Genomic DNA, 13,634 nt, shown 5'->3' with positions numbered 1-13,634 from the left:
AATGAAACAAAACAGAATTTCTGTCTCCTCAGCTTCAAGTATGATGTAAAATTTATAGTTAATTTCTAGTTGTGTTTATTTCTTATGTCCCATCACTAATATGTGATATCACAAGCCAGTTATTACACAGAACTACATACTCTTGAGTTTAGCCTGAATACACATCTTTTGTACTCAGTCCATCTCTAATTAGAGGTCTAAAATACTCAAATGGCTCTGTGATCTCGCTGCTGTGGAAGTTTCTTCCTGTGATGGAGAGCTCAACCCAGCCATGCCCATCCTGCCCATTCTGTAGTATTTTACTAAAACCCTCCAATAAATTCACCATGTGGAGGTCTACCCAACATGCTTGAAGTGTTCCTCATTCCCTCCAGATAGCTCAAGAATACCAGTGTAACGCACTGCCTCTTCACTTCACTCTTCACCCTTACCCAATTAGAGGTCACTATTTCCAAATTCTTCTTCCATCACCATATATGAAAAGCAACCTAAGGAGACCAGAATTGTCATGGGAATCAAGCCATACTCTGAAGCAAAATGAGTTATTCCAACCCCACCAAGCTTCTATGTTCATAATAAAATGGTTCCAAATACTATTAAAGGAACACGCTTTCTATTAGCCATTTTCTCCTGCCACTAATAAAGAAGTTTTGACTTTACAAATACCAGCCCAACCATCAAATCCACTGAGATTGTATTGGAAAAACAAAGGTAAAATAGAAGACTGATTAAAATCTATATTTAGTTCTTTGTTTCTATAAGAGAATGCTGATTTTATGTACATGGAAATAACGCCATGGTTAATGCTCTTGGTATAAATTTGAGTGTGGGGAAATTATGGTGGGACTATTAAGCACAGAAAGTATATTGAGCTTTTGAGCATTCTAGCATAAATATTATTAATAAAGAAACCTAGATAAAAATGAAATGAAATTGAAGGTCACCCATAGAGGTAAAGAACAGCTTTCCTCCTTTCTCTATCAACAAGTTCAGTGGGTAACATTTGTAATAACTTCAATTACTCATCGCCGCAAAAGTCCATTTCACATTTACTTTTCTATTCTCGTCTGAGAGATGAAACCACATTTCACATTTTGATAAATCAAAAAGAATGGAACCAGTTTTCTTCCTGGATGGATTTTTCTCTGGCCTCCAATTTGTGTTGATCCAATGCTGGGAACACACCTGAGTCTGCATGTTCTCCCCTACAGCAGATGCCAATTCATAAATATCTGTTTTAGACAAAGCTTTTTGCCAAAGACAATAAGCTCCACAAGCAATGTTCGAAGGTCTCAGAAATGTCACTGGGACAATTAGATGCTGTCATTCATATGCTCTGGCTGGAGAGCACACATCTATCAACATCAAAATTGATCTCACATGAACTTTAAAAATCCTTCACATAAACAATCATCCAACACAAAAGTGAATGAAATATGCCAGAAGTCAAGGGGGAGAATGGCCTGGAGAGACAGCAACATGGGAGAGTGGGTTAAGAACAAAGAGAAAAGGAAGAGGGTCAAAATATAGCTGATGAATGTGTTTCCCCCCCACCCCATGTATTTTCACTCATGTAGATGCAACTCTTTATTAGTTCAGAAAATGCAAATCTCCTTTCAGGCAGAGCCCTTTGGTCCAGTTTTATCACTGCTAGACTTATATCCAAAAGAGAACAAAGAAAGAACAAAGAGTCTTTTATGTACAAAAAGCATTTGTAGAAACTTTTTTGTGGTGGCAAAAAGAAAAAAAAACAACTGGAAACTGAGGAGATATCTAAAGTTGAGTAATATTTTTAGTAAGTTGTGATATATGAATGTCATTGAGTGCCATTATGTGATGAATTAACAAGGCAGACCATTTGCTTGTGAAGGAAGTAATACATATCTTTCTGCGTGTGTATACGTGTGTGTATGCATGTGTGCGTACACACACATATATACATAATCATTCATACATATTTGTGTACATATACGTGGAGAGGGAGAGATGGAGACCAGAGACAGAGACAGAGGAAGAGAATGCACATGCATAGAGTGAAGAGAACTTGAAAAAGTTTTTATGACTTTACTGACCTCTTCCAGAGCAGGGCAAATCGGAGCTTCCTTGGCACTTCTTGATGCTATCCTCAGCAAACAATGGGCAGGAAAGGGGATGCTCACACTTCTTCCCAGACCAGCCTACTTTGCAGTCACATCTTCCACAGTTACACTGCCCATGACCTTTAAAATAGCACAGATTTGGTTTTTAATCAGAAGTTGTTTCTATTCAAATAATGTGTTCTGTGAATCACAATCTTAATTTGGACAATATGATAAAAATGGAGATAAAATGTATTTTTTTTAATATTAAATTTCTTTAAAAATAAATTTTTATTTAATTATGATGATGAAGGAATTCAATCATGCTGGATAAAATCAATCTTTTGCCAGACAAATTCTGAATTGGTCAATATGAGAGAAATCCAGTTGCATGTCATTTAATTATCTCCCTTAGGTTCTAAAAAACAAAACAGTATACAGGATGGTTATGGTTTAGAATTTGTTTATCTTAGTGGCTGTGTCTTTCTTTCTATGTCCTCATGACACTTAAATTCTGCTAAGGATGATCGCTTTGGGAAATAGGAGCCAAATTGTTTTGTTGTCAATGTTTATGCCTTCTGAGCCCCACTCATCATTTGGTTGAGAAGCTTAGGAAACAGACTAGGCTAAAACCTGCCTGGAATTCAAGGGCTTGCAGAATAGCTGTCCTGGGTTTAGGAAAGAGTTAAAACCTCTCTATATGAGAGGTTCATAAGATCAATAAAAAACCCTGGAGCAAAGGATGTTCCCTCCTCTAAGGATCTAATGCACTTGAAAGGAGTTGGTATCACAAAGGAAAGCAAAATGACTGCAACTGGAAATTCCTTAATTCCAACTAAGACCCTTATATTTACTCCTGGGGATGTTAAATAAGTTGGACTTTGATTTTAGGCTTTGAGTTACATCATAGACCTTAAAGGCAGTGGTGCTGGTTTTCTCTTAGCACACCAGGCAGAGAGGGGAGCTGAAGAGTTATTTGTAGAGAACAGCAAATAGACCAGTGTGCCAGGAATGTAGAATGCATGGAAGGGATTAAGGCATAAGAAGACTGGCAATGTAGGAAGGGACCAAGTAAGGAAGAATTTTCAGTATCAGAGAGAGGAATTTCTATTTAATCCTAGAGGAAAAAGGGAATACCATGGTCAGATCTGTACCGTAGGAAAAATTATTCAGGCAGTTGTATGGAGAATGAATTCGAATGAAAAGTCTTGAAGGAAGATGTTCAATTAGAAGACTATTACAATAATCCAGGCAAGAGATGATAAAGGCTGAAAACAAAGCAGTCACTTATGTAAGTAGAGAGAAGGCATTTTTGTGGAGAATGAAATTACAAGATGTGGTGGCATATGTGAGGTGAGAGGTTTTAAACCACAGTAAGTAGATGATGGGATCCTCAATAGTCAAATGTACCTTTTGAAATGAGATAGGTTTGAAGGGGAAAATGGCAAGTCCACTTTGGGACATGTTTATTTTGAGTCATCCATGGAATGTCTAATTTAAAACATAATAGGCAGTTCATGGCATGAGACTGGATTTTAGAAGAGAAACCAAGGCTAGATGTATGAATCCAGTAGCCTTCTACATAGTGCATCAACCCATGGAACTAGCGAGGTCACCACTTGAGACAGTCTAGAAAGAAAAGGCTAGAGGATTCTGAACCAAATCTTTGATAGGTAGTAAATGTGACATGATCTAGCAAAAGAAATTGAGAATTAATAAGAAGAGAACAGGAGAGAGAAATTTGCAAAAACTTACAGAAGATATGCAGAGGAAGGTGTCCAACTGTTTCAAACACTCCAGAAAAGTCAACAGACACATGAATTAAGAAAATATCATTAGACTTGGCAATTTAGAGATCACTGGTGAATATGGCATGGTAAAAAACAGGAACTTGCTTGAGTTCTCCCAAATTCCCCTCTAAACAATGTTAACATCATGCCTCAAAACAAATTCTGGAGTGGTAGAACTAACAACAGGACAAGGTAAAGTGATTTTCCAGCTCAAGACAACTTAGAGGGCCAACAGGAACATTCTGTCATACTCGGTGAAAGTGGAGCACAGTCCAGATCAGGTCACAACCAGCAAGCCAGCAGGACACATTGGGGGTGACTGAAAAGAGAAGCAGGGGATGCTTTTGGAGTTCTCAGATCAGAGATGGCAAGGACATAAAACAACTGGTCAAAAGGAGCTTACAAGTTACCATTTGCTGATACTGGGTACACAAATCCATTTCATTGCCCATATTTGATTCCAGGTGGCAGTCCAGGATGAGGAGGCACACTAGCATGCTACATCATACAGCTGCAGCAAAGCAGGGTCCCTGGTCACAGTTTCAGGGCAGAAAAGAATTCTTGTGGTCACTCAGACCAGAGCAATGGAGAGGAGATCAGTAATCACACTTCTCCTTAGATCATACTACCTTGGAAGAACTGAAAACTTTCAGACCGCCAGAATTATCTCTGAAAATAGCAACACAAAAGAACCTAAAGCTTTGGATAGTGCCCTCTCCACCACAGGAGTAGAGCCCAGCTTTAACATAAAGGTAAAAGTCAAGAAATACACTAGGAAAATGACGAAACAGCATCAAAAGAACCATACCACAGAAAGTTACTATAGTGACAGGGAAGATTAAAATTGAAGACAACAAAGTCAAAATTGCTATATCCAAAGCCTCAAAGAAAAATATTAATTAGTCTCAGGCCCAAAAATGAATTCCTAGAAGAACTCAGAAAGGGTTTTTAAAACTCAAATAAGAGAAGTAGTGGAAAAATTGGGCAAAGAAATGAAAGTAATTCAAGAATAATCATAAAAAAGAGTGAACAGTTTGGTAAATTTAAGGAACACAAAAATGCTGAAGAAAATAGCAGCTTAAAAGACAGAATAGCATAAATAGTAAAAGGTACGAAAATGCACTAAATAGAATTCTTTACAAAGCAGAATTGGCAAAATAACAAAAGATGTACAAAAATTAATGAAGAAGAGAACTCCTTAAAAACAGAGTTGGCCAAATGGAAAATGAGATACAAAAGCTCACTGAAGAAAATAATTCCTTACAAATTAATATTGGGGAAGTAGATGATAATAACTCTATGAGACATCAAGAAACAATCAAACAAGGTCAAAAGAATGAAAAAATAAAAGAAAATATGAAATATCTAGTTGGAAAAACAACTAACCTAGAAAATAGGTTAAGGAGAAATTTTTAAGAACTACTGGATTACGTGAAAGCCAGGATACAAAAAAAGTACCTGGGCATCATATTTCAAGAAGTTATCAAGGAAAATCAGCCTGATATCCTTTAAAAGAGGGTAAAATAGAAATTGAAAGAATCCACCAATTACCTTCTGAAAGACATCCCAAAATGGAAACTCCTAGAAATATTATAGCTAAATTCCAGATTTCCTAAGTTAAGGAGAAAATGTTGTAAGCAGCCAGAAAGAAACAATTCAAGCATCATGGAACCAGAGTCAGGATAACACAAGATTTTGCAGCTTCTATATTGATGGATTAGAGGGCTAGGAATATGATATTCTGAAGGGCAAAGGAGGTAGGATTATAAACGAGAATCACCTACCCAGCAAAACTGAGTAAAATCATTTAGGATAGAAATGTATATTCAATGAAATAGAGGGCTATCCAAGGTTCCTGATGAAAAGAGCTGAAGAGAAAATTTGATTTTCAAATACAAGATTCAACAAAAGCATAAAAAGCAATTTTATCTGATAAAAACCTCATTTCTCAAATATATAGAGAACTGAGTCAAATTTATAAGAATATGAACTATTCCTCCATTGATAAATGGTCAAAGGATATGAACAGGCAGTTTTCAGATGAAGAAAATCAAAGCTATAGTCATATAAAGATGTTCTAAATCACTATTGATTAGGAAATGGAAATTAAAACAACTCTGAGGTACCACCTCAAACCTATAAGATTAGCTAATATGACAGAAAAGGAAAATGACAAATGTTGGAGGGGAACATGGAAAGTTCACACATTAATGCATCATTTGTAGAGTTATGAACTGATCCAACCCTTCTGGAGAATAATTTACAATTATACCTAAGAGAGTATAAAACCATGCATAGCTTTTGACCCAGAAATACCACTACTAGGTCTGTATCCCAAAGAGATCACAAAAAGGGGGAAAGACCTACATGTACAAAAATATTTATAGCAACTCTTTATGTGGTGGCAAAGAATTGAACATTGAAGGATGCCCATAAATTGAGGAATGGCTGAACAAGTTGTAGTATATGATTGTGATTGAATACTATTGTGCCATAAGAAATGATGATGCAGGATGCTTTCAGAAAAACCTATAAAGACTTATATGAGCTGATATAAAGTGAAGTGAGCAGAACCAGGAGAACAGTATACACAGTAACAGCAATATTATACGATGATCAACTGTAAATGACTTAGCCATTCTGAAGGATTTATGATGAAAAATGCTACTCACTTGTAGAGAGAGAACTGATAGAGTCTGAATGCAGATAGAAGCATACTTTTAAAAAACTTTCTTTTTAGGAGCAAGGAGGTCTGTGTTTTCTTTCACAATATGATTAATATGGAAATATGTTTTGCATGATGGCAGATATGTAAACTATATCAAATTGGTGGCCTTAGCAATGAGGGAGTGTATTGAAAATCAAGATGGGCTGTTAGCATTTATTCAACCACATGCCCTTGAAGAGTTTGGCCTTTGTTTCCTTGATTAAATGAGGAGTCTTTGATGGCCTCCTTGCCTCAACGGAAAGCCTAGTTTACATGGGTTTGAGTGACATGTTTGTAAAATCAGAGGCTTTTAGACCATGTGGGTTTAAGTCACATTTTTGTAACTATTTTAGGTCACATGGGTGAGTTGCATGTGTGACTCACCTTTGACCCTGAACAAGATATATAAAACCAGGGGCTGGCTTTCTTTTTTCAGAGCTCTTAGCTGCAGCAGTAGGGATGCACATGACTCTGAGCCGGCCGTTGTCGAGCTCCTGGCTGAACTCAGGTGTTGGTAACTATGAATTGTATTTGGTCTGTTTATAAATGTGTGTTTGTAATTTGTTTGTATTTTCTCTGAAGTTCAGGGTGCTGGCTTTTTCCCCTGAACTAAGTGAATGATATTTGTATGCTGGATTAAAGTAAGATTGTTAACCCCTTAACGTTGCTTTCCTTAATAAAGCAGAACAAAAGGACCTGGGTTTGCAGCATTCTGTGAGCTAGTTATTGTTGGTTTTACAGACCCCAACAGCAGCTGCTGGCTGGATTGTTGAAACAGGGAGGAAAGAGGAAGGGAGGACAAGAAAAAAATGGAACTCAATTATTTTTTTTAAATGAATGTTGAAAAAATTTATGTGTAATTGAAAGAAAAAATTTTAAAAGATATCATTGCCAACTTTGGAGAGGGTAGTTTTAGTTGAGTAATGAAATTGGTAGCCAGATTGCAAAAGATGTAAAGCATGGTAAGAGGAGAGGAAGTGGAGATACTTAGGTTAGTCTTTTTTTTTGATGAGTTAGCTATGCAAAGAAAGAAAGAAGTAGGATAATAGCAAGTGGGAACTTGGGGTTATAGTGGGGATTATTTAAGGAGGGCAGAGAACTTGGGAGTATGTATGCAGCAGATAAAGTACTAAGAGATAGGAAATGGTTGAGGATTAGAGAAGGGGGGGATGAGCTAATAGTGAAATTAGATTTTATACTAGAGTCAAAAAAGAAACCATTGGAGTTTATTAAGTAGAGGAGTGAGATGGTCAGATCTATACTTAGGAAAAAATCACTTTGGAAGCTGCATAGAAAGGCTCAAAGACAAGAGAAACCAGGGAGATAAATTAGGAGGCTACTACAATAATATAAGCAAGAGGTGACGAGGGGCTAAATAAGCATGTTGGCTCTGTGAAGAGGTAATAGAGGTAGGATGACAAGATGTGGTGACACTGGATATATGAGCTGAAGATGAGCGAACAATTAAATCTTTCACCAAGATTGTGAAATTAGGTGATTGGAAAGATGGTACTTTCAACAGTAACAGGTACATTTGTAGGAAGAGGGGTTGGGCAGAAAGATAATATCCACAAATTAATGAACAGCTTATGCCTATTCATTCTCTGTATCCAACTTCATATCACCTAAAATGAAGAGGTGGGAGCATCAATCTTCTCACTGGTCATTGCTTCAAACAGAAAGCCTATCCTCTGGGTGTTTCTGCCTCTGTTATAAAATGGGACAGGAGGTTGGCCAGCTAGGGTAAGGAGGTGGGGAATTTTCCCAACGGCACCTCTGAAGCTTCAGTTAGTTTAGAACTATCTTGAGGAGCCCAGAACTTTCATAGAGGAAGAATGGACAAAGTGAAAGAATTTTGAAAGATAAATGTAGGAGTCTCATCACTCTTCAATGTTGTTCTCCTTCAAATACTTGAAGATCATTCGACTCTTCTCCAGATCAAACATTCCTCATTTTTCCAACCCATTTCTGTGAAGCATGGTCACTAATCCTATCATCCTTTTCTATGTTCTCTACATGCACTCCATTTAATCATTCTCTTAAAATGTGGCATTCAGAATTGCATACAATACTGCAGTTGTTATTTGACCAGCTCAGCTGTACATTGTACCTTTCTTAAAGTAGCCTAAACTCACATTCGCTTTTCTGGTTCTAGACACGAAATACTGGTCATTCATATGGTATTTCATGCCCAGTAAAATCCCCAGATTCCCATACTTTAATTAAATGAAAAGTAGAACTGTGCAGTGTTATGCAAAGAATACTGGATTTGGAATTGGACAGTCTGGATTTCAAATGTGGCTCTGCCGCTTACTAACTGTTTGACCTTGGACAAATCAGTCACTTCACGGAGGGCTAGTGCCTCCATCTGTAAAATGAAGGGGATGGACAAGATAGTTTTTAGGGTCCTCTTCGGCTTTAATTTATAAGATATTAGAAAAAAGTGTGATCACTAACTATACATACATTGTTTAAGCAACATGTATATATGATCACATAGACCTAGAAAATGAAGTCATTTAAAGATTGAATTCTTCTGGAAAAATATCTTAGAATAATCAATCCTTAGAATAATAAGTCCACTTTAAAGAGAAAAAAATTAATATATAACATTTGTTTCTCCATAATCTACCTTAAGATATCCTGATGCTATTATCAGCTCTACCATACTGTTTTGGGGCAAGGAGGAGTGGATTAAGTTAAATAAACAAACAAATAAATAAATAAACAGCTTTTTAAAGTACCAAAGATTTTACAGGTTTCTAGAGTCCAGTGGCCTCAAAATGCTTGGAAGTGGGAGGCTTCATTCTGAGAACAGCTAGACCTGCTGTCAGAGAGCTGGACAAAGAAAGAACATGCTGTCTTTTCTGGGAAGACTAACGCTTTCAGCACTAAATTAAATAAGTTCAATCTGGATATCAGAAAGGTAACTTTACTCTCTATTAAGAGATTTAAACAAGAGACTTACAGTGACAGCAGAAAAGAAAAAATGCCCAGTTTTAAACAGTTTCATAGTGGTTATGGGATATACACACACACAGAGATGTATTGTTCTTAACCACTCATGGGGATATCCAGAAAATTATTGTTGATGAAGAATCTTAGTAGCAGCAGATGCCACTCTTTTAAGGTGAAAGGATTGAAGAGCACCTTCTGCTGTAGCGTACCAAATCCATATTTAATGGTAGACAATTGCTATCTGATGTTCATAACCAGCTCTACTCCTTCTTGCTCTTGGATAAAGCAAATGAAATAGCCTGACAGCTAGTTAAAAGGGGAAGCTAACTGAGTGGGTGTTAGAAGGGACACAGACCAAAACATTTCAAGTATCATATGCTGTATTCTAAGGAAAGTTGTTATCACTTTGCTGTGAATATTTAATGCCATTAAAATTAATAGCATCTTTGCTGAGCAATGGAATTTTGGTGGGAGATGGGTGGGAGGGGGTTGGTCTGGACTTTTTATTTCATTCATGTAAGGAACTTACGTTATGGAAGTATCCCTCCCTTGATACATGTCATCAAATTTAGAATTTTAGAGCTCCTAACAATCACTAGGATGTTCAATCATTTTCCCATGATCACACAGCTAGCGTACATCATAGGCAGAACTTGAATCCATAGTTTTCTGGATGGAGGAGTAGAGTAGGAAGTCTATCCACTATACCATGTAGGATATGGAAGTAGAAACAATTTTTTAATCCAAGAAGAATGTCCTAAGTTATTTAAAATGTAATATAGTGGCACATGAAGAACAAGGACATATTATGGAACTTATGGGTCATGTGAACAAGAAGATGGAGGATCACACATTTTCTCTGATCCCCACAACCTCTCAAACCTCTCCAAAACAGATCAAAAGCAATGTAGCTTTATGGAGAGGGCACTAGAGTTTGAGTCAAGAGACCTGGGTTCAAATTCCATCTTCTGCCACTTACAATTTGTGTGATTTTAAGCAAGTCACAATCTCTCTGAGTTTCAGCTTACCACTTTATAAAATAGGTCCAATAATAGCTGTCCTACCTATCTCACAGGAGTGTTGAGATTTTTAAATTAGATAAGGTACATGAAAGCAGCAGATGAACAAAAGCAATTTTTCCATCTAATGCGATTCAACAAGCACTTATTAACCACCTGCTAAGGCTCAGTGCTAAGCAGTGGTGAAGGACAGAAGAGGGCAGGGAAGGGGAAGGGGAAGGGAAGGGGAGGGGAAGGAACAGACCTTATCTCACACAGTTTACAATCTACTAGGAGGAAACAATATGCACACAGGTAAGTCTACATTGAACATATCAAGTAGACAAAAACGTTGCTGTTGAGGGTGGGGGAAATAGGGATACGGAACATGTAGACTGTAGAGGGATGAGTAAAAACTAGAGGTAGCACCTGAGCTATCCTTAGAAGAAGAGGTAAGGAAGAAGAACATTCTAGGCATGGGGGACTGCCTATACAAAGGCAGGGAGGCAAGAGACAGAATGTTGCATATGAAGAAGAGTCAGTTGGTTAGTTTGTCAGGAACATAGAGTTCATAAAAGGATTAATGGGTGATCAATTTAGTATTTGAGATGAGAAAGTGAAAGGACTTCAATGCCAGAGGGAGAAATTAGTATTTTATTCTAGAGGCAATAGAAAGGTACCCAAAGCTTCTTGAGCAGTCTAGTGACACCACTGTAATTATAACTTAAGTCTCCTATTACCTTTCCCCTGGACAATCACAACTAATTTCTAAATAGTTTCCGTCTCCCATTTCTTCACTTTTCAATCAATCCTACAAAGTAATCCTCATAATACATAGATTTATGGGCACTGTCTTGCTCAAAGATTTTTTAGGGATTATCTATCTCCTAATGAATAAAAAAGAAACACTTTAGCTTAGCATTCAAGAAAATTCACTAACTCTAGTCTGAGTTCAAGATTTATTTCATGGTACATCTCTTCATGCAATCCGAACTTCTCGCTCTTACTCCATTTTGTCTTTGTTTGTAACTACTCCATGTGAAGTCATCCTCATAACTTGAGCCATTTTTCCCTCATTACCTTTGAAATCTTTAAGGAGGACCTGGTTGCTATCTTTTCCATGGTGCCTTCCTTGGTCTGTCCAGTTAGAAAATATCCCTACATCCAGGAATTCCTCATACCACTCCATTTGCCTTCTCTTATACATTTTATCTTTTTCTAATTCAGATTATAGACAAGAGATTGTAAATTCCTTGAGGACAGGGATTGTTTTGTTTTTGTCTTTGAATTCACAGGGCTTAGCAAGATGTTTTGCACATAATAAGAATTTAATAAGCATTCGTTGAATTGAATTGCCAGCAGCTGGCTTTCCTCACAGATGGGCTACAGATCCCTAACAAAAAGTCATTAAATTCAGACGCACTTGCACTTTACTAAAGCAATGCCCCATATGCAATCAGGATCAACAGTAAATAGTTGTCAAGAATGGAGACACACAGAATGCACGATAGTGAGGGCATGTAGCAGTTAGCCCTTAGGCAGTGTTAAGTTTCAAAATTAAGTAAACTGAGAGACAGTGATCTGAACTTGATCAATTTACTAGCTAGGCTATCAGTAACTAACGAACTGATCAATGGACTTGCTCAACAATCAAAGACCCTGAGGTAGGGCTCACCAGCCTTAATATAGTTTGGGGGAGTACAGAGTTGGGTAGGAGGGGAAGGTAACACAGGTGGTTACAGGGTAGGTAGCATTGTAGGGGTAGAGACAACATGGTTAGCTATTTTGAAGTAAGGGGGCTAACACACCCACTTTGGGCTAGTGACCACCTCTCTCTGACAATTAAGGAATGTTAATTGTTTTATTTGACCCATCAGCATCTTGTAGACCTTGTTGGTAGTAAGATCTGAGTCAGCAGTCTCCCTAGTGCCTCAAAGGGACTATCAGGAAAATAAGATCCTCAAGCATAGGCAAAAATGGACAATATACTTTTTGGGGATGATAACAAGTTAAGGTGAAACTTTAAACTAACTCAGAGGAAAAGTTGACTCAATTAGAAAATTAATTCAGCACAAAATCACTTAAACTCATACAGTAGAAACTAGAGGTAATATAAATTTTGATATTTTCAGGCAGCACACTTAAGGCATCTTCTTATCAGCCCCTGACCCTGTCATAAATAACTATTATTAGTACAATATTAGAATGTAAGACTTTTAGAATCTCTAGCTCCCTTAAAAGCTCATCTTAAATGGTAATACGTTCACGTGGCTTTTCCTGATCTTCAAACTGTAAAATTACTTTATGTTTATAGGTATTGTATATTTTTGAGAACAATTACTTTATCCTTCAGCTGAGGAAAGTGAGGTCCAAATAAGATAAGTGGATCAAAGGTCACATAGATAGGAAGGAGTAGAACCAGGATTTGAACTTGGGGCCTTTGAATTCTAACCCTAGAATTCTTTTTATGAAGTCCCACTCCAGTAAGGATTCAGAGATTTATACTACTTAGGTGGTAACTTTTCACATATGCAAAACTGGTTTTATATCAGTCCATGACAAAAGCACAAGACCTGTCTTGGGGAAAACATGATAGATTGAGAAGATATAACAGCAATATTGCTAGCAGCTGCTGTGGGTGTGTAAGGCCAGTAACACCAGCACATAGGAAGGCTGCTGGCACTGGTTCTTTGATCTGCTTTTCTAAGGAAAGCAACTTTAAGGGGTTTACAATCTCACTTTAATCCAACATACATATATCATTCACTTAGTTCAAGGGAAAATGTCAGCACCCTGAACTTCAGAGAAAACACAAACAGAAACTACAAGCACAAATTATATAAACAGAGCAAATAACACAAATCAGCAGACAGGCTTCTAGCTGTCTGACCAAAACTATACATACATAGTTACCAGAGAGAAAGCACCAACATCTGGGTTTTCAAAGCCAGGGTGCTCCTTAACGGCTACTCAGAGTCTCATCTGGCAAAATCACATGATGCTCTTCCAATGAGTGAGCCCCCAAGCAAAACTTCTCCTCCTGCACTTCTGAGAGTTCTCAATTCTCAATTCTGGATTCTGAGTTCAATGGCTATCCTCTGGC

The 13,634-nt window shown here is 37.4% G+C and overlaps 1 protein-coding gene across 1 annotated transcript in view; it reads right to left on the bottom strand.

Annotated features, from left to right (window-relative positions):
• Positions 1 to 2,064: 2,064 nt before the first annotated feature.
• ITGBL1 (integrin subunit beta like 1) overlaps positions 2,065 to 13,634 on the bottom strand; it is a 211,113-nt gene continuing 199,543 nt past the window's right edge. The window contains exon 7 of the mRNA XM_036755785.1: positions 2,065 to 2,219. Coding sequence (XP_036611680.1) covers positions 2,065 to 2,219 — 155 coding nt within the window. The remainder of the gene's footprint in view (positions 2,220 to 13,634) is intronic.

This window comes from Trichosurus vulpecula, chromosome 4 (genome assembly GCF_011100635.1).
Source record: "Trichosurus vulpecula isolate mTriVul1 chromosome 4, mTriVul1.pri, whole genome shotgun sequence".
In the NCBI taxonomy this organism is placed as follows: Eukaryota; Metazoa; Chordata; class Mammalia; order Diprotodontia; family Phalangeridae; genus Trichosurus; species Trichosurus vulpecula.
This window is presented reverse-complemented; position numbering and strand designations above follow the sequence as displayed.